Source organism: Epinephelus moara, chromosome 23 (genome assembly GCF_006386435.1).
Source record: "Epinephelus moara isolate mb chromosome 23, YSFRI_EMoa_1.0, whole genome shotgun sequence".
In the NCBI taxonomy this organism is placed as follows: domain Eukaryota; kingdom Metazoa; phylum Chordata; class Actinopteri; order Perciformes; family Serranidae; genus Epinephelus; species Epinephelus moara.
In genome coordinates, this window is record NC_065528.1 from 20088837 (window position 1) to 20110739 (window position 21903).

Below are 21903 nucleotides of genomic sequence, written 5' to 3' on the forward strand. Positions count from 1 at the left end.
TAAGGGATTATCTCCCAGTCTGAAAAGTGAAACCAATAAGGAAATGCCTTAAACCTGCACTATTCCTAATGGCCAGTAGGGGGTGACTCCACTGGTTGCAAAAAGAAGTGCGATTGTATAGAAGCCTATGAGAAAATGACCCTACTTCTCACTTGACTTATTACCTCCACAGAGATTTTCCTGATGAGTTTATGGTCTTAATCACTACTTTCAACTCTTCTCCAAAACTGCACGATGCTCATTTTGTATATTAACGCCCCATTTTAGTAAAAAAGACAATGAAGCAGGATATGTCTTAGGGCATGGCTACATTGTGATAGATAGTCAATTCCACCCCTTGTTCCTCAGCAGCCCCACCCTCATGTCCAAATAGGGTCACTGTTGCCTCCAAAAGCAAGGTAGTGACGCCCAAAATACCAAACTCGAGGCTTCAAAACAATAGTCCAAAACAATAGTCCATAAACCAATGGTTGATGTCATGGTGGCTATGTCCACTTCTTTTATACTGTCTGTGATTGTCCTTTATATACTATTTCAGATATTCATAGCTTTTCTCATTGCTTGTCCTTTCAGCAATAAACCCATTTTAATCATATGTAGGTGACATTTCCATTCCGCTTGGTCTCCAATATGAGCTCACAGTTTTCACTTAAAAGTGGCAGGCCTGAAGTTAGATCTCACTCTAACATTGGAGGCAAAACTTTCTTTTGGTGTAAACAATCCCTCCCTCTGCCAACAATATGTTTGAAAGCTCTTTCGGCTATCTCCAGGGGGAGCCTAGTGGTTGCCACAACCAAACACGAGTCCTTGGTAGCATGCTAATTGTGGCACTGCACTTCAATTAGCATTAGTGTGGCATACCGCGGTAATGAGCACACTGAGGTAACGGATGACTGTGAACACAGCGACAGGTAGCAGTGGTGCAGAATTAATATGAGAGAGAAAAAGAGCAGGGGGAGAGCAAGAAAGAAAAACCGTTCAATGGATCTGCCAATTAGCTTTTCCCTCCGAAAAGGTTATGCGTTTGACAGCACCAAAGATGTCTCGGGAAAACAAAGGATTTAGAAGACAAGAAGCTTTGCAGCATGACTTGCAAGTTTTACCAGACATTTTGTGTATTTACTTATGACTTCTTGAACTTTTTTGTATCATCCTAATAAGCTTGTGCATGTGTTTGACAACCGTTTATCAAGACGTGACAGTGTGACTCAAGAAAACAACTTCATTAAAGCATTAAGCTTCATCTTTGTTAATTTTGATTAAACCACAGTGCTACTCCAAATGAACATGTAAGACGCAGGCATGTAAGCGTGACTATTATCAAACTCATTACAATTGTCAGTGCATAGTGGTTGTCTGGGTCAACTGATTCATAAGGACTCCTCTGTATAGTTTATCTCCAGAAGTTTACTACTGATTGTATAGACAGACCTTCTCTAATGAACTGGGAGACGGCATCTGCTTGTGGCCAGTGGCACGGATGTCTTTACAGCCCCCACTCCACTTCAGGGATGTGGGATCAATGTTTATGAGTGTTTGGAGGAAAAGAGGTGGAAGGAGTCGGAGGGCGATGCGGTTTATGGGCAAACATGCTCCTGAATACACAACATACTGTGATTATATCTGTGCACATGCATGCACAAGCAAAAATGTACAATGGGGTACCATGCACCAGAGCACATATTGAAACTGATGATATACAAACAAATCAGTGGGTACATAGAAGCAGATACACATAAATACCTGCAGAAATACACACAATATGTAGTATATGATAAGCCTGCTAGAGATGGAGTGTGATTTGAATGATAGTAAAGAGAGGAAGAGGGCAGGAGTAAAAAATAAGAAAATTAAAAAGTGTGAAAAAGTGAGAAAGAGAAAATGATTCCAGCTCTCTGGGATTATTACCCCTATCACAGCCAAAAGCAGAGATTGAGATATGTCAAACCAATTATTAATGTGAAGATATTGCAACATTAGCACCACTTCTTCCAAATTGACACCGATATAACATAGTAATGTGAGATATTCTCAACATCCATGCCAAATATGATGACATTCCTTTTGACAATGCTACTTCTCCAAATATGGTTTCCAATCTGTCTGGCTGTCACGCATGACAGGCGCGTTGACAGCTTAGTTAACCACTTACGAAACTGACAGCTGACAGACCGGCATTAGGGGAGGTAACATATCCGCAACGTAGCTTAACACTTCTGGCATATTGGCGCATTGCAGAAGTGCCCCTTTCTTACATGGAGGGGTTGAAGTGTGGATGGGAGTATGTCACACCAGACTAGTGTCATACTGTAACCAAAAAACAACAACAAAAGACAGTAAGACCCCGGGGTTTTGATAAGTCTTAGTCAAATTAGTCAAGTTTTGTCACATGTTAATAAGTGACTTTAAAGTGGCTTTAGCATAATGTTCTGTAGCTGATTTACAAATATGACCCTTAATAGATCTCCTCATATATCCCACAAAAATAATGTTAAAATAAATTATGCAAAACACACAACATGTATGTACAACATTAGGGCTGTAGTCAACAGAAGAAAATATAGACCCTTTTAGGGCTGACATCACAATGGCTTCCTTTCATTAGCTGGAGGAAAAACACAACTCTCCACCACAGGGCTGTAGGCTACATAGGAGTCTTAAAATGTTGTCTTGTTGTGTTATTGGGAGCCAGAATAGAAGGAGTCATGGCTCAAACCTTAAATGTAATCACGTACCAGCTACCACTGCCAATCAAGAAAAACGAAGACAGCTATGGTTAAATGTGATAAGACAAAAGGACTGGACGGAAGCGATCATCAAAAATGTTCACATGTGCAGCGCACACTTCATATCAAGTTAGGGAAAAAGTATTTCCTGTTGTAGGGATGAATAACTTTATGTGTATTAAGGGTTATCACGTCCACCTCATCAAAAATTGGGGAGGTATTAAAAGGAATATTAGATTTCTCCATAATGCTAACTTTTTAGTGCATTAGCTAACATTAGCTTCAATAGCAAAACCAACTGGAAGAAACTGTTCAAATGACGTCATCCTTTGTAAGATTGGCATAATAATCAACCACAAAGTCGGCCATTGCACCTTCATCAATCCTGTCAAATCATCCATTCACTGAGTGAGATCATTCAGGTTGGCCAGTCTTGCGAATGTCTGTGCAGAATTAAACCGTTTATTAACAGTAAAAGGATCTATTGGTCAACTGATATTCTACCTACATGTCAGACAATCAATAAGTCAATCAAGGTTCTGCATGTTGTCTCTAGATTAACTGCATTGGACCAGTGCCACCAGTGTTGGGCAAGTGACTCTCAAAATGTAATATATTACATATTACTAGTAACCATCATTGAAAGTCAAGTTACTTTACAATATTACTCTCTGTGTAGAGTTATAGCAAGTGGTAGTAAATAGCTTTTGCTACTTTTGTAACACATTACCCCCAACAATGGCAGCCACAATGCACTCATGTTTTTTGCTGGTCAGTGTATTTTTTTTTTTTAATTCTTTGCAACAGGAATGCCGATTATTTACACTATGCTACAGAAACCAACAGTGTGACGAGGCACTGAGCAGCTGAGCGCTGCAAATCTGGCATTTTCTCCTGGTCACAGAGAGTTGGACTTTTGGTGCTGTGCTTGTCACTGTCACTTTTAACCCTGCCGTCCAATCACAATAAAGGAGAGGCGGTACAAATACCTCAAGTTCATTACAAATGCTGGACACCAACATACTGCTGGTCACATGGTTCAGCGGTTCTGTCCCTCTCCCTCTGTGCTTCAGCCTTCCCTTCATCCACAGAAAAGCAAGTACTCCACCTTGTACTGACATTTTGGCTTGTGCAGATATTTTGTATAATAGAAACCAGAATCAACAAAAGTGTTTATGCTAAAAAAAAAGGTGGTGCCTCCAAAGTGCTCTGGTGTTTTTAGCTGTGAAAAATGCTTTGGTGGACACACAGCCTTATGAAAGTAACATCAGAGATTGTTTGATCAATGAAAATTTGGCTGAGAGTGTACTCCCCAACCAATCTACCAACTGACCAAAAGGTGTCAGCCCTGCATAGCACGAGCACGTATGCATTTGTGCTTGCGACTCTACCTAGGCCCACATTATGCTTCTAATATACTCCCTTACAGGTAATCGTCTGTAAGAGTCCTCTATGAGACTCCCTGTGGTTGACAGAGACATCCAATGTCAATGGTAAAGTAGCTGAAAGAAGGGGAATGATGAAATGTGTGGGGCGGGGGGGCTGATATGAGTGAGAACTTTCCTTTCACCTGTCGAGCTAGACAGGCATTAGCATAAGTCTTGCATCTCAGCAGAAGAGAGTGAGAGTTTGATAGGCGAAGACAGTTTGGTTGACAGGTAAGGCTTTTAGGTTCACTCAAAAAGTGTCAGGGCTCCTAGTGGGCCTGAAGAATACATAGGGGGCATATAGTATGTGCAGTTGATAGGATGAATAAATGAATAAGACATTTGCCTTTCTAAACGTATGGTCAGTGTTTGTCAAGGACAATGACTGCTATCGGAGACACACACACACACATATACACAGGTGCACTATCCACTCCTGTTGATTTCCTCCCCTGTACTATTGATTGCCTTTCTCCTCTTCCCCTGGTGTTCTCTCTAACAGCTCCTCTCACCGATCTATAGAGTAAATAAAGGCAATGCTGATAGGGAAAGAGAGTGTGTGTGTGTGTGTGTGTGTGTGTGTGTGTGTGTGAAAGAGAGTGCTTGCAATTCTGTTTGCTCTCAGACCAGTGAGGTGATTTCAAGGTTGATTGGGAACAACAAACTATCTGGAAGAACACTTTGAAGATGAACTGCATGCTATCCTTCCACTCCACACCCCTCCTTCTAGCACAAAGTAAGTGTGGGAGAGTGTGTGTGGATTCTGAGGGTTCACAGTGTTTTGGCCTTTTTGCTATATGTTATTAAAGATGCATTGTTTAAGCCTTTGGTCTGCAGTCAGAGTTCTAGGCGGGGTGCCTGTTTTCACATTTTTATTCTTTGTAGAAATATCTTTAACCTTGGCCAGACCAGGGAAAACATTTCACAAGATAGCCTTGCATTAAATATGAACAAAACCACACTCCATTATAATTCACACCACATCCATCTGTTGTCCCTGTTCTCCACAGCACTGCAGACTGACCCTGTGGGCTTCCAGCATCAAAATGCTGTCGCTCACTCATGGACAGTCATTCATTGGTTCTCCCTTTGGCTACAATCGGTGATGACAGGTTAATCAATTCAGGCTTTGACTGAACAAGACTCCAGGCCAATCACAGAACCGGAGGCTGGCATGAGAGGATTTTGCGCTGGTGGTTTATTAAGCATTACTGTAGTAAATGTTCAGAATGCACTCAGCATACAAGTGGATATGAGAGACTTGGAAGCTGTACAAGTTCTTTTGTTTTGCCATTATGCAACAACTCCCACTTTTAGAGGCGTTTATGTCCATAAAATAAGAGTGCAAACTTTAACGTCCACGATTCCAGCTGGTAAATAGTGAATAATTAACACATTAGTTATATTTTTGAGTGAACTACTCCTTTCAGAAGTTCCCGATTCAGCAGCGACCTCCACCTATCCAACCTTGTATGTATAATCTATCAATGATTATTCATTTCAGATTTCAATCCGCCTTTTTTATTTGAATCACTTCTTGGCGCAATATAAATAAAAATGTTATTCTGTCGAGAAGGAGGTGAGGTGGAGGTGAGAAGAGACTGAGGGACAAAGGATGAATATATCTGTCTTCTGAATATCAAATAGTTCAGCTCGCTCTGGAGATGTTGCATTTGTTATGGCGGAGATGCCTGGAGAGGAAGGGCTATGGGTCACCTAGTGTATGTGAGTGTGTGCCTGTTTTTGTGTATCTGTGTGTCGGACCTACTCAGCAAGGACAGACTTAATGTATTGTTAATTCACGGTCACAGTATCTAACTCAAAAGATAGCGCTTCTTTTCTCTCTTCAACTTTCTTTATCCTTCAGCACTTTAAGTACTGCAACACTTGTTGCCTCTTTCTCCTTCAGGGTTTGGAGGGTGACCAGTATTATGATTATGCTGGACACTTGAAGGCTATTGATTCCACAGAACGCATGTTTCTCTTTGGATGTTTACAGGATCTACTTAGGCTACTGACCTCACGACTGACATAAAGATATACTACAGCAGGATTGTCAGCTACTGTTTGTAAACACACTTGCCAGTGATAGTCAAAGTACAAGCCAACCCCAGGTTCACTCTAGTTTGTAATTTCGCCTTGCTATATTTGCGTTTTTTCTGAGCTGTGTTTCTCGGATGCCTGTTGCTTATGGTCTGGCACCTGGTCACTATCTTTTTATGAAGCACTGACATCCGCTGAGTGCTGTAGGAGTACACGCACATAAACATGCCAAACATAGGCGATAAGAAGAAAATGACGAAATACAGGCAAAGGGAAGAGTCTCTGCAGAAAAATACACCGCCCCACACTTCTATTGGGTCTGTATGAGTCTAACCCATGTTTTTAGGGAAATCCTGCATAGTATATTTTTAAATAAAGGGGGCACTGGGATGGAATGGTGTCATAAACACAGTGTACCTGAACCATTAACTAGGGGACCACCAAAGTATAAATTTCACAGCCCTGTTATCTCAGTGTGTGTTTTTATAGGTCTCGAGACAGCTAATTATTTCATAATCACCCCCAAGAGACCAAACAAAACTGACCTGCAGGGAAAAGGTGACATGTTTATGAAGCACACTGTATATGTGACTGTGTGTGTCCTATGTATCCGCACATATATTTGCCTGCGTGTGACTTGCTCAAGTGGTGCACATGCAGAATGGCATTCATTAAGTAGCCTGTTATCCACTGTCTTCGAGATTGAGCCAAGATTTTCCATGGCTATTCCCACTGAATTTCATCTGTGAATCAGTGTTTAATCAAATTAGTATTTGTTTGCAATGTCAGCTTTACGATGCTTCCTGTATGTACAAATTAATTTCTCACAGTGTTCAGATAGGAGTTTGGCTAATCCCTCTACACAGACTGAGTTTGGGGGGCCCGGTTGTCAATCTTGAGAAAGGAATTTCACTTTTAAAACTCTAACATTTAGTGCACTCTGTTCCTAAATGTGTAACTGAGAGCTGTTCAAAGAAAAGCTGATGTAACACGGTGGTAAACATGCTCCTGTCCCAACGTTTTTGGAAAATGCTGCAGGCAAAACAATCAGAAATGAGTGCATATTTACAAAAAAAAAAAACAGTTTATCAGTTTGAACATTAAATATCTTGATTTTTTTCTTTACTGTATTCAACTGAATATAAGTTGATTTACTTTTTACATAGCATCATAACTTTTTTGGAATCAGGGTTGTAAACAACATGTCAACAATATTTGCTTCATCAGAACAAAAAGCTTCAGATTTGGGAAACTGCAAAAAAGAGTTAGTGAGTTTTGAGACCGTAGTGAATTCAAAGTAAAGCCTATGTTTGGTTAAATAGGGTGGCACAATATGAGGTAAATATGCAATAAATATTTAAGTGTACTTAGTCCTGCTTTTCTGCTGCTTTCAGAATGAAATAAAGAATCATAGCTTCATTTCAAAGTGCAGTTTTTTACCAATACTCTCTTTCAACTAACTCCTGAGTGCAACATCACAGTCTTTCCCAATGTGCTCATGGACTAAACTGACGTCACAATAAAAAACTTAGCAATACCTTGTGCAGCCCTACGACATAGCACAAAAAAGTAATGTCAATGTAAAACGTCTTACCAAAATATATAACTAACAGAGGTTAATATAAGAGAGAATGGCAAAGCGCTGGTAATGATTATAGCAGGAGTTTAAAGTGCTGCCTGCCCTGTGGTAAAGGTGGCGCTCAGGGGGGCTTCAGTTACACCAAGACCCTGTTAAGTATTCACAAGCTGGGGGGGGCGATGAGGAGGAGGAACTTTGGAAAAGGTAAACCTGTGGTCGATCAATCAAACTGCATTTTATGTGTGTTTGTGTGTCTGTGTTCTGGATGGCTGAAAAGGAGGCAAAACCGTGTGTCCAATTGACAGGATGTGTGCGTGTGTTGCCCACACACACATTCACAAACACACCTGTAATCTCCCTTTCTGCCCTTGTGATGGTCAAACACCTAGACACCCGAGATCGACTAAAGTGGCATTTTGGTTATTTTCTCCCTCTCGCTCTCACTCTGTCTCGCTGGGCACTATTCTCGTTTTGGCGACTTGACACTAATTCTCCAGCAAAAAAGGTGTGCGCGTGGTTTGCCCTTGTGTGTATGCGAGTGTAGAGAGGGGTGAGCCGAGGTGAGCCGATTCTATCAGGCTAAGTGTGACAGGCCAATCTGTGGCCACCCATTTGCTCTGACTGGGAGGATGTCCAGGGTGTTAATGGATTTGTACGCCCATACACACACACGGAAACAAACATGCGGACCATGTTCACATACAGTGGCATACACTTAAGATTTGATTTAAATTGCAGGCACATTCAAAGTGGCAAATTTCTGCATGGTGGCTGCTCACTGGTAGCCCTTAATTTGTTGTTTACATTGATCCTGCTCCTTTATCTTGAGACAAATTACTTTTAAATTAAATGATCTGCTTGAATACCCCCCATGGCTGATTAATGTTTGCTTAAGTATGGAGTGTTTAGAGAGGAAGTTCAATACAAGAAATGGTGATAAACGTGAAAATCTGGACTGATGCATAGCACATTCATGCATGAGTGTGTGAGCGACTTTGCCTCTCACCTCTGGTTGGTGACCCATAACCCATCAGAGTGTGTCCTGTCTGCTAATGCACTTTCTTCCCTGGAGACCTCAAACACATTCATCCTCCATTTCTCCTTCCTTCACTCTGCTGCACACAAACTTACTCTTTTTATCCCATTTCACCCCTCTTTCACAGCTCGTCTCGCCTTGAAGTTTGTATCCAGGATAGCCATCCTGATATTGTTATTTTTTCCCAGAATTTACTAGTCCATTCTTTACCTCTCTTACTTTGTCATCTCCACATTCATCTCTTATTTTCTCAATCTATTTGTCACTCTCCTCCCCTGTCCACCTCCTGTCCTTTCAGTGTATATATTCCTGTCACACTCACACCACTTCTCTGCCCTGGCCATGTCTTTTCAGTGCCAGCAGGGATGAAGGTGCTAAATGTACTCAGCCTCACTCACACACACATACACACACTCTACCCAAGGGCTAGCACCAACACAAGAAACCAATTTTCAATTTACAGTGGAGTGGGAAATCTCCCTGCCCCCAGCAAGAACTATCTCCCACTCCAATCTTGAGGGACACGGATTTGACAGCAGCTGGGGTGTGTGTGAATTTCTCTGTATCTATGTGTGTGTGAAAGAGAATGACGGACAAGCTTTAAGGTAAAGAATAAAAATGCAGATCTCATTCAATAGTTTCCAGCTCAGTTACAATAACAGAAGCTATCACTCTCCTCGTGTCAACTCTTGAAGTTTGGACTGGTGCCCATTAGAGCCCTGGCAGTGCCCGTCAGTGTCTGTGCTCTCACCAGGCTCTGGTTTCAGGGCTGGTAAACAATGCCAGTGGGTAGGTTTGGTAATGGATCTAAGGGGGCCGCTGGCACAAGGCCGAGCCCCAGGAAAGCAATCTGAGACTTGGCCTGGGTTGGCTAGAGGAGTCCCTGAATGCTCAAGTGCTGCAAGGGATAGAGTGCTGGGCATGGGCCCAGGCGTCATGGAGGTAGGGGAGGCTAACAACCCAAACACAGCACCCCCCAAACAGTCTGGTTAGTATGCGTGAATGAATGGGGGAGTGAGGAAATATTGCTTTTGTGCCTGAAAAATGAAAGGGACAACGAGAAACACAGATGTGCGTCTGTGTTTGAGTTAGGGATGTCAGTTTTGGTTAATTTTGCTTTCAAGAGCCTGCCATCACCATCAACCAGTGACTAGCTGGTTCATTTTTAAGAGGCTTTTCCTTTTGGTCTGGCGCCCCATTGACTTAGTAAGCTTCAGCGCTGCATTTCAAAGCGCTATCTATTCAGAGGTGGTAAAATTGTAATGTTTGGTGATGTAAATGTCTTGCCTTTTATTTGATTTTTTTGTTGGCTTTATTTTTTTTTTTATAACAGACAGCCGCTTACCTGTATTTACATGAGGAAACATGGTGCCTACTGCCCATCCATCTATCTCCACTGGTTTGCTAATGCTATTCTTGGCCACTCAGCACTGCACACCACCCAGGTCAGGTGGGAGCTAGTTAGTGGCGCTGTTCATTTGTGAATACTGCCGGTAACAACCTCCTGGTGGTGGAGTAAAGTTGCTGCAGAAACATTTTGTCCATCCTCTGGTCTCCCCTCAGGTTGCTCCGGTGAGTAAGCGGCTTCATTTTAAGCTTCAAAACTCTCTTTAGAATCGTTAGCTTTGTTAGCACCACTAGCCGTGCTGACACTGCTAATGGCTAGAGCTAAAAAGGACGCTAAAGGGTGTTTGAGACCCAAAACTGCGCCGCTTACTCAGAGTGACCGGAGTTTGGGCACAATGTTTCCACAACAAGGCTGTTGGGTCGGTACAATGTTGCTAGCAGTAATTGCTGAATGAGCGGCACAGCTAGCAAACTCCCACCCGAACTAGCCGGTGTGCAGTGCAAAGCAGCTAAAGCTAGCTAACCAGAGGAGACAGGAGAGTGGGCACTGTGTTTCTGCATCCTATCAAGGCTAGCCTGCTGTTTGTCCCCCACCAGATCTAGTTGGTGCACACTGCAGTAAACTGATAAGCAGCAGAATCAATCTATAGACCAACATGCCCTACCAGTCGAAAATATTCTCAGCAGTTAACCAATTAACAGTTAAACGTTGACAACCCCAGTTTGTATAGGTGTGTGCATGACAGCTCCAGTAGTACTTACATGTTGTGCAGGACACACCAGCCACAGTGGGGATCTCCTGACCCGAGACAATCGCTGCAGGTTGAGTACTGACCACAGGCCTCCACTGGCACTCTTGACAGCTGCAGAGAAACAAACAACAAGCATTAAATATGGTGAAGAATCCCTCAGTTTACACTTTTGTATTGAATGTGAAATAGAGGAGGAATGTGATGTTTTAAGGAATCTAAGAGCTGCAGTTTTTAAGTATGTCATGGGAGGAATTTGAATGTGATCAGAATATATCTACATGCTTGCTTCAGTGTGTGTGTGTGTGTTTTCCTAAGAGAAAGGCACAGAGAGAAAGGTTGAATCTCTGATAATAAATGAATGGATTAGGGGCATCAAAATACTATTTTCAATTACTTTCCAACTTACAAAACCCTCCTCAGGTTAGACAAGCATAATGAATTTCATATTCCATGTACGCCAGTAATGGCTTAGAGCTAACACAAAACCTCAAAAAGAGAGTGAAAATAAAGTGTACAGGGAATCGTTGGATAATGGTCCATTTTTGTGCTTCCTTACAAGTGCTGCATCTAATCGGCTAGAAATGTAGCAGAGTACTTCAGACAGCCACACTGCCATTCGCTTTGTCACCAGTGCCCCCTTCAACACTCATCACTGTAACCTGTATTCTCTTGTCAGATGGCCTTCACTCTATACAAGGCGAAAGATCCACTGAATCAGTTCATTTATAAAACTATCACTGGCGAAACACCTCCATAACTCAGCTGACTATATCTCCAACAGTAACCACAATTTATGTTGTAGCATATATGTTAGAATGGTCATTTCTGAAGTCCGCCCTTTTCTTGGCCGTCACTCACTGCAGTTGAAATGTGTTGCAAAAGATGCTCCACACCTTTATTCAGTTACTGTCCTTTAATAACTGATTACAAGCAACAGTTTCTGATCACTGCACCTGTTTTTTAATTTGCTTCTCTGGAACACAGTACAAAGTAGGGTTGCAAATTGTAAGCACTTCTTCATAGATCATTGGTAACATTAACGATCAATTAATTTATTGGTCATAATTTGAAAAAACAGAAACTTTGCCTATACCAAACAATACCAAATGTGATTTTTCCTCAATCAATGCTCACAGCATCATATTGCATATTCTCTGACACAACCGCATAGATTATGAAATATATATATCACATGTTGACATTTAAACACATTAAATATAATTGAAAAATGCTTTGTTTTGCTGGCTTCTTTTTCTAATGCCACTGCCATACTCTTCTACCAACCCTAAGATGGCCGCTGTGTCATAAAACAGTTATATTGCACCTTTTGTTTGCTAATGCCTGAAACATGCTTTCAAAATACACCAGTCTACTGATAGCTAGAGGGGCATTGCATTCGCAAGACTTCAGCCAATCTGGAAGTCCAGGACAGGATGCAGAGATGTGGTCCTTGAAATAAAACACCGGCGACTCAGATGGCTAGGCCACGTCCTAGGAATGGACAAGGAGAGGATACCGAAGGTAGCATAACGATGGACACCACCTGGAAAACATAATCCTGGGTGGCCAAAGAACACCTGGCGGAGAACAGTTGAAGGGGAGCTGAAAGAAATGAAGCTTACATGGGGAGAGGCACAGAAAGTAGCATAACACCTAGATGAATGACGTACAGTCGTCAAAGCCTTATTTCCCACCCAGGAAGAAGAAAGTAAAGAAAGTAACTGATAGCTAGAACGTAATAGGAGACTATGCATTGCTTATATTTCAGAATCAGATCTTTATTTGATCGATTACATTTCACATATTCAATCAGATTCAATCAGATTCATAACGAGATTCATCCCTAGTTATACTATTAATGTTTTATTGCACTAGCTGTATCTATGTTTAAATGTCTTGTATCAACTTGCGTCCTGTCACTGCCTCTTGGCCTGGTCATCACTGTACATGAGAATTGGTTCTCAACTGACTTATCTGGTTAAATAAAGGTAAACTAAAAAGACATAAATAAGGCCCTAAACAAAAGGAACACATGAACTGCAATCAGATACTGTATGGTCACAGTGTGTCTAGCTGAAAGGTGAACAGTATAGCTGCACCCTATCTAAAAACTCAACTTGTTGCTGCATTATTGGGTGCATCCTGAATAAAACTATATTATTACCATTAATGTATGAGATAGCTATAAATTCTGTCTATCTGACTTCACTGCAGCTGTGATGAGAGAAATATTTATCTATTTTGTAAGAACAGTAACACAAAATCTAACCATCCAGAACCATCTGCATCCACTGCAAAAAAAAACAAACAAACAAACTAATATGTAAAGTCAGAATATAAAGTATTGTGTATAAGCACTAATTTTCATAAAACTGTAACTGTTTGACAGCTGCCATCTCTCCCCAGTTGCTCCATATGTGCAACTTGGCCACTTGGGAGAGCAGTCCATCTATTATGATATATAGCCCTGCCAATTCAAACTGGCATTGACTGGCACTGATTGGCATGGGCCTTGAGTGACCGAGCGCAAGGGGCAAAGCTGAGGTAGATCTCAGCCGTCCCCTCCTCCTGTCACCATGGTAACAGCATGGCGCAATAATAGGTGTTGCTGGCACTTTTGATTAATGAGCCGTCATTGGTGGATGACCGCTGTCACTCACGCCACTCACCGATGACAGCTGGGAAGGAGAGACAACATCATCAGTGTGGGACTGATATTGGGTTATTATGGGGGTAAAGCTGTGTGTTTGTTTGTGTGTGTGTGTGGCTGCAAACTAACAGGAATTTCAGTCTTGAAGTACAAGTTTTAGATGAAGGTAATTAAATATTTTGCCTTTCTCTGCAACATTCAAGGTATGTAGAACAAATGTTTCCTCATGATGGTTGAAAAAAGGTGCTCTCTTTGAATCTGGACTTTAAAATCCAACTGAATTAGAAAGACACCAGATGGTTGTGCCATCACTCTGTGCTGTACAGTTAAACTGCCACTGGCCATTGTTCTACTTACTAGAAAATCAGATGAATGACAAGCATTTACAAGCTGATTATCACACATCTATCCAGCTGCTTCTCATGTAGCCCTGCAAATGATAGTACTTATAGTATAAAGAAGACAAGATGTATCCATACAGTACTTTAAAGAGTTGAGAGGTAAGAACATGCAATCAACACCTGTGCAGCTTGTTGGGGAAGACGTAAATCTAGCTCCTTGCCGAAAGACACTATGGCACTAATTTACAGCACGTTCCAATCCTAGACTGAAAAAATAATGGACGTAACCACCCTGATGCCACCCATTGGTTTGTAGGCTCCTGTTTTAAAACCTTGGCCGTTGCCATCTTGTTTTTTTTTGGAGCCAGATGTGACCATATTTAGGCAACAGGCTGGAGCTGTGAAGAAGCAAGAGGTGTATCTGACTAAGAAGCCAAGGACACTATCAGCAAATGGCCCATAACTCAAAGCGGAAATGCCCTTAATTATGCCAAACTTTAAGCCTTAATAAATGTGAACTAGTAATAGTTTTAAAAAAAAACAAATCCCCCATGTTTATTTCTGTTTACTTCTGATGTAAAGTTAGGCATTTTAACACGGGGGTCTATGGGGATTGAGTGGCTTCAGGAGCCAGCCTCAAGTGGCCATTCAAAAAAAAAAAATGCAGTTATTGGCACTTCCATGTTGGCTTCATTTTTCAGCCCCTGAGGCTACAACTTGGTTCCAATTTACCATATATTTTCGTATGCCAGAAGAGATTTAGTATTTCCCAAAACAGAGTATGTTAAATGCAGTAAGCCAATAATAGCAGGATGTCCTACTGCATGCTTTCCTGTCTATTCAGACCCAAAATACTTTGCACAGCAGATGATGCGTCACATCAACTGAGCTGCAGACAGATGACAGCTCATTGACAGCTGACTGATGCAACAATGACGGATGACGGTGCATTCAAGTGTTAAGTACTACATATTTTTTGTGACTTGCGTGCATGATTAATACATTAATACATGCCAATTTCGACTGCAAGGATATATGCGCAAGAGTGTCAAAGTTCAAGGTACAATGTTATAATGAAGTAGTATGCCTATTCCATGCAACAGTTTGTCTTTGTAAGGGCAGGTGCAGTATGTACTTTACAGAGAAAGTATGTAATTTGGGACGCAGCAGTAATCTAGGTAATTTTTAAATCACCTCACAGCTTCAGTGCAACGCCTCCGATAGGTGCTGAGGATCAAATTCTTTGGATACTGGTCTCTCTTTATACCACCGGATATAAGTGATGCAATTATACATGTCTCTGCAGCACATTTTACTGACTAAATTCCATATTTGAGGGTATGAAAAGGACCATAATTAAACCATCCAATGTAGGGCATGACTGAATGTAACAAGAGATCAGAAACGCCTATGCGTAGTGGAATCTCTACAGCGCAGCCTGGCACTGGCGGCGCTTCTCTCTGTTGGACACACAGACTATCACACAGCACATCCTGCCTGACAGCCTCTCTCTCTGTCGCTCTCAAACAAAAACACACCAAGTCAATGCCATGATTTTGCACACACTCACAGTGGAAGTCATATTTCAGCACGTGTGCACACAGATGCAAAGGCGGCGCACATACTGTCACTGAAGTCAGACACTGACACACTGGCGCGATGGAGATACTCTGAAAAACATACATCATTCTCTCTTGCTCTCTACATTTATGTCACTTCTGTGTATCCCTACACGTACTATAAATAGCAGGCAGACATGTGCGCACACACACACTGACACAGATTCACACACAGCTGAATGAATTCAGAGGGGGCGTATCTCCTTGTCAAAGTCAAGAGGAATCCAGCATGCTAGTACAGATTAAAAACAATACAAGTGAGTCCTTGTGTGTTAAGCATGTGTGTGTGCTTTGGGGGGGAGAAGAAAAAAATCGGCTGGTATGTTTTGCCCTCCCTACTGTGTAGAGGCGTATTTGCATTAGGCAGATAAAGGGAATGAGTTTGAGATGGAATCAGAGAGATAGCAGTGCAAGTGTGTGCATCAAACTCAACACTGATCCTCGTTGCATCTCACATGATAGATCCCCCCCCTTCCTGTCACTCTCCACCAAGCGTGCTCCTCTTCCTGAGATCCGCCACTGCCTCAGCCCACTGCCAGCTAAATAACCTGGTAGTCACTGAAGAGAAAGGCCATTGTGTTAGCCTATGGAGGGATTTCAGCTACCAAAGCCTTATCATGAGAGTGTATGAAACCGCAATCTCCCTGTGTACGTGTGTGTGTGTGTGTGTGTTTATGTAATCTACGTAACTATGTCACCGCATCGAGTGGTTTGTCACCTCGTGATCTGCCATAAAAGCTAAGCACCCACACAGAACTGTTGCAAACAATGCTACCATATCTCAACGCTTTATAATTTAACACTTCATCGGTGGCAGATATGCCGATACACACACCACCCACATGTACACACGTATACAAAAACACACACGGATTTAGGCTTTGTAGAATGGAAGGGACCTCCTGATGCCTATCGAGGCCTCAGATGCCTGCATCTGGGGAAATGGTTTTCTCAACAGATAAAACACACACACACACGCACAAAGACAAACACACACCACATTCAGATGCCAGCAGAAGGGATGGGTGCCAATGTGAACCCTCTGTTCCAGAGCGCGGATCCTGATATCATTCATTCTCCCTCTGTCTGTCTGTCTTTCTCTGTCACTCAGACGCTCTGAGGTGTGTAAGATCATACATTCATCATCTCTCCAAAGCCTCCGTGCTCTATCTGCTGCACACACACACTCAAGCAGGCAACACTTTTGTCCCCTCTTTTATCAGAAAAAAATTGAGGGATTTGGTGGCTAAACGACCCAATGCACCCCTTGTCTCTCTCATCTCGATATCACATTCATTTCATGCAATCTTCTTCATGGGCTTTGCCAGAGAGGCGACCATTATGGCTCGCTGTCTCTTCACTATGGCTGGGCTATCATATCAGCAGGGATAAATACAAAGGACGGGGTGCATGGTATTTATAATTCCCTCCTGTTTCAGGTGAGCAAATGACAGCCATTACACCCTGCACTCTCCCTCCTTTCACAATAGGGAGAGATGGAAGCTGCTGAATATAATCACGCTGTTAAAAAAAAAAAAAAAAAAAAGGCCAAGATCACAGAAGTACTTGATGCCTTAATGTGTGGGGAGAGAGATGAAGACGTACTCGATCATTTACTGTGGTGGCACTATGGCATCAAATTATATATACGGCATATATACACTAAGTGTGTCTATTGTATCTGTGGAAGAGGGGTGTCAAAGGCAGAGAGGTGTAGTCGTCTTTGCTTTAAGTCTATTCAGGTTTCACACTTAAAGATCTTCATCATTACACTGAGGAGATGATAAAGCTCCACTTTGTTTTTCTTTCCTCCCTCCTTCTTCTCTCTGTCTCCCCTCCTCCTTACATAATGCCAGCGGCCTTCGAGTCGACCTGCAGTTGGAAAGTGATCATTTAATAAATCTGGAGAGAATTTTATTATTAACTAATTCTTCTGCCTCATCCCTATTCCTCTCCTCCTCTTTATCCTACTCTTTTCCTGCCCCCTCCACTTGTAATTAAACAGGGATTCCACCTGCAGCCAAACTCCAGCACTCCAAATGAACAGAGAGGGAAATTAAAGTGATAGCCCAATCCTGCCTTACAGCCTGTAGGGCACACTGAACTTCTCTTATCTTTTCTCCTCTTCCCTGAGGCCAGCTTCGTCTTTTTCTCCTTCCCTGGTGTGAGTTTGTTCATTAGTTTGGCACAATGCTGGCGGTGCATCAGTATTATTGGCTGGGAAGCAGAAATTAATAAAAAATAATTTGGCTAAATTACTGTTATGTTGTGTTATTTGGTCAGTTTTAATAACACACTAAGTAATCAATGCTGTGTGCATGTGTCAAAGATAAATTGCTGCTTGTGACAGTAGTTGACTCCAATTAAATATCATCACATAATGCAGATGACTGCAAGCAAATGTGTGGAAATCATTTAACCTTAAAAATGAAATCATTGCTCATATACTAGGAATGTACCAATTGTGAAACACAATACAGATGTTAAAATAACAGTTTGGCCGATACCAACACCTATGTTTTTTGTATGATGTTATCTATTTTGTTTTTGTTATAATTTATACCCCCATTTTGTGCCTGATAAACAAAGAAATTTCCATTATAAGATAATAATTTAACTGTTTTAAAGTCACACGGCCCTTAATTACAGTGTCCGAACATAAATTCAAACGTATACATTTATGAAACAACCTTTACATAACCTTTCACATGAAAAACATCTTTTTTAAAAAACAAAAACTGCTTCAAAAGTCTTTTTGGTGTATATAATTCCCCGAATATCGGCCAATACCAATGTTCAGCCGATGAATCCCTATCATATACATAACAATAAATAAGAGTTATAATTCCTGACCTCAATATTTCTACCAACGTGCAAACATGTGTACAGTGGAAGCTCTTTCAGTGCCCCTGGATAACACAGAGTATATACAGTCCCTCTATCCAGGGCAATATCAGTGTTTGTTTATTACAAGTGGTAAAACAACAATCTGTTTCTTCTCCACTTCACCTCTCAATTCCTGGTCTGTCTCTTATTCTGTTCTTTATCTATCACCCCCTATCCATTCATCCTGTCATTTATTCCTTCATTCATTTACTGGTGCCAACTTCTATCCGTCTTGTCCTCTCATGTCCACACCTCTCCCCCCTCTCCAGCTGGATGGAGGACAGATTGACGTGGGAGTCAAATGAAGCGAGGGACACATCAACGACCCACTGCCTCGTCACAGCTGACGCACCACTCAATCCGTCAACCACCAACCAACGGTATCATATCATAAACTCAGTTAACAGAGCGGGCCGGTGGCTGCAAGTGCAATATTGTTTTCATTCGAGGTTCTCGGAGGTCAAATGAGAAAGCCATCCATTGCGCTGTCAGGATTGTCAGCGCATGACAAGCGACTCGGATACAATCAATCATTTTCACTTATCTTTCCGTTCCAAAGAAGGTAAGGCCCCCCTGTACACAAAAAAGGCAGTTTAACAAGCTTAAGGTGGTTTACTAATAACAGTTTACAGATTAGAATCTCCTGCATGAGGGGTGCTCTGACATATTTCTACCATTTATCATCTTTGGTATGTCTTCCAAATAAGCAACAAAAAGCTAAGGCATGCTAAGCTAAGCAACAATAACTTCAAACAACAGAACTTTCCCGAATCATGCTAATGTTGTCCCATTAAGCTGTCAGTCATCAGTGCTGGAACCATACTGAAAACATGTTAGATGTCAAGGTGCATTTAAGGTGTGGAGTCTAGTTTGACCCTTCACTGCACAAACAGGATTTGCATTTAGTCTGTAATGCCATTTCTCCCCATGGCAGGTGCTATAAGTATAGCCACACACAAACACACTGACTAATTTTGCACATGCTGCCTCATCATGCCCTGGGGCATAGCCTGGGTAAAAATAAGGTCTGTATTAAGCAGAGACGGTGCACAGTTTGGACTGTTTCCAGCAGCCAAGATATTGACAGAAGAGGCTGATGATGACTCACATGAATGACAAATTTTATAAAGTGTCTGTCTGCTATAAAATATAATGGGGCTTTTCGATTCAAAACTATCTGCTGCGGGGAAAGAGAAAAGAACACACGATTCAGAAATATACTGAGAAACAGCAGGAGAGAAACAGAGAGAAAACAAAGGTAAAACTTCAGAAGGGACTTTGAGTGAGCCGAGAGTTCTCTCCAACCTTGTCTGCCCCACTTCGTTGACATTTTTCAGAAGTGTGTCAGGCAGCGATGGCTGCAACACATCAGCTCTGTTCACTTGCCTTGTTAGACCACAGCAGCCTGCAGCTAAACTGGGACACAACATAATATGCACATCTAAACACCTTCATAACTCGCAGCCACACACTAGAGGGGTGAGGAAGCTACACTGTAAGGGATGTGGTTTAAAAAGTTTCCCCGCTGATAGAAATTAAAGGATGCTGGTATTAAACGTCTTTGATAAGATGCGAAGACGCGATACTTCCACAAATTAGCTTGTCGGATTTCCCTCAGGGGGTTCAAAACTGGAAGAGAAAAAAAAGCGTTTGACTTTGAACGATCTCACCCCACTATAGTACACATTTTCAATAATTTACACGTACAGATCTGCATTTGCTACGCTGAATATAAATAATTGAGCACCATGAGTGTGGCAGTGGCAGCACTTTCGAGCAACAGTTTATAAGCTGAATGTAAAAACCCTGGTATATGGAGAAAAAAAGTACTTAAGCAAGAAAACCATGTAGGAACATACTTGATAAAATTCAACTAGTGACTGACTGAACATTTGCTGGCAGGATGAGTTCATGCGCTTGCTAGGTTGCTGGAGGGCAATGGTATGACTATGGGAACATTGGAGGATGGATTGAATGACTTAGATGTAACAAAAACAGCTCGAACTGTTCCCAAATGCCCTGGAGCCCATGTCAAGTCACAACACTATAATCTGATGAGTAATGTACTCTGCTATCAAAATGATACGCCCTCAAATTACTTTCTCATGATCGGATCCAAACAGGAGTTGCTTAGGTGCCACTTGATGGCACGAACTGTTGTGTCAAAGGTGTATCACTGTAGATTCTAACATGCACTTTATACAGTTCGTAATGCTTATTCATGGTTGTGTGTATTTCAGTGCAAATTTATTTCTTGTTAGTATGTAGGTTTAATGGTACAGTTCGCCCCAAAGTCAAAAAAAAGAAAAAAATTGTTTTCCTCTTACCTGTAGTGCTATTTATCAATCTAAATTATTTTAGTGTGAGTTGCCGAGTGCTGGAGATATCAACCATGAAGATGTCTGCCTTCTCTAAAATATAATGTCTCAGCAATGTCTCTTTCCATAAATCATGACCTGGTTATTAAGATAATATACAGACCTTTTTGGTAGCAATTTCATGTAGGAACTATTTTGTTTTTACCTAATTATACCCACCGCACAGAAGGAAACGTGCATCTACTGCTAGCTCACGTAGCATCAATGAACTAGCTAACATTACAGATCATCTGAGGAGGACACCATTAATATTTAAATCTCATGCTCTCACAAGCACAAGCCTCATGTCCATGAATAGATGCATGCTTTATTTACGATGCTTTGATCACCACAATCCAAGTGCCATCTAGTTCCATTATATTTGAATGAAGGCAGACGTCTCTACGACTGATATCGCCGACATTCGGCAACTCACCCATAGACAAACAAAACTGATAAATAGCGTTTGAGGTAAAAGGAAACATATGTGTTTTTTATTCTGGGGTTAACTGTCCCTTTAAGTAACAGACTAAATCATTGGTACAGTGACATGTGAGCAATTCCAAAGTGCCACCATCGCCTGCCGAGGCATTATTCGTACTGAATGTGGGCAGTGCTTAGCATGACCGACATGGGAAGCTAGTTTGCTAGCTAATGTTAGCTAGCTTGCCAATAAATACGGTAAACAAATATGATGGTATTGGTACATTTGACATTTCAGCTCATGGCCAGCCAGGTATAATCTGTCATGTGGGGTAGTTTATATTTTTCATGGCCAATACCACATGATATCGGCTGATTAGACACAGCAAAAATCAATGTTTCCTCCACAATGTTGAACACCATGTGATGCGACGATGCTAATTTGCTTTGCCACAGGTAGCAAAAGTTTTATTCGCACCTCATGAACGGGAGGCGGATATTTGCCAGTGTTAATTTCGCCCCTCTGTGACCGCACCCCTAAGTATTATTGAGGCATCTTAATTATGGTTTACCAATAGTGATACAATCAGAAAGCTAATGTGTTGTTTATCTTTAATCAATTAAGACAGGTCTTTTTATATTTTGTAATGGAAAGCTTAGGATGGACAAGGACACCCATGTGCACGAACACAGTACTATTAGCTGATCATTCTCCAC

General features: G+C 41.6%; 1 protein-coding gene across 2 annotated transcripts in view; it reads right to left on the reverse strand.

Moving 5' to 3' along the window:
- Nucleotides 1–21903, reverse strand: part of plxna4 (plexin A4) — a 317597-nt gene that overhangs the window by 109083 nt on the left and 186611 nt on the right. For both annotated transcript variants that reach the window (XM_050036454.1, XM_050036453.1), the window contains exon 5: nucleotides 10921–11021. In XM_050036454.1, the coding sequence (XP_049892411.1) occupies nucleotides 10921–11021 (101 nt within the window). The remainder of the gene's footprint in view (nucleotides 1–10920; nucleotides 11022–21903) is intronic.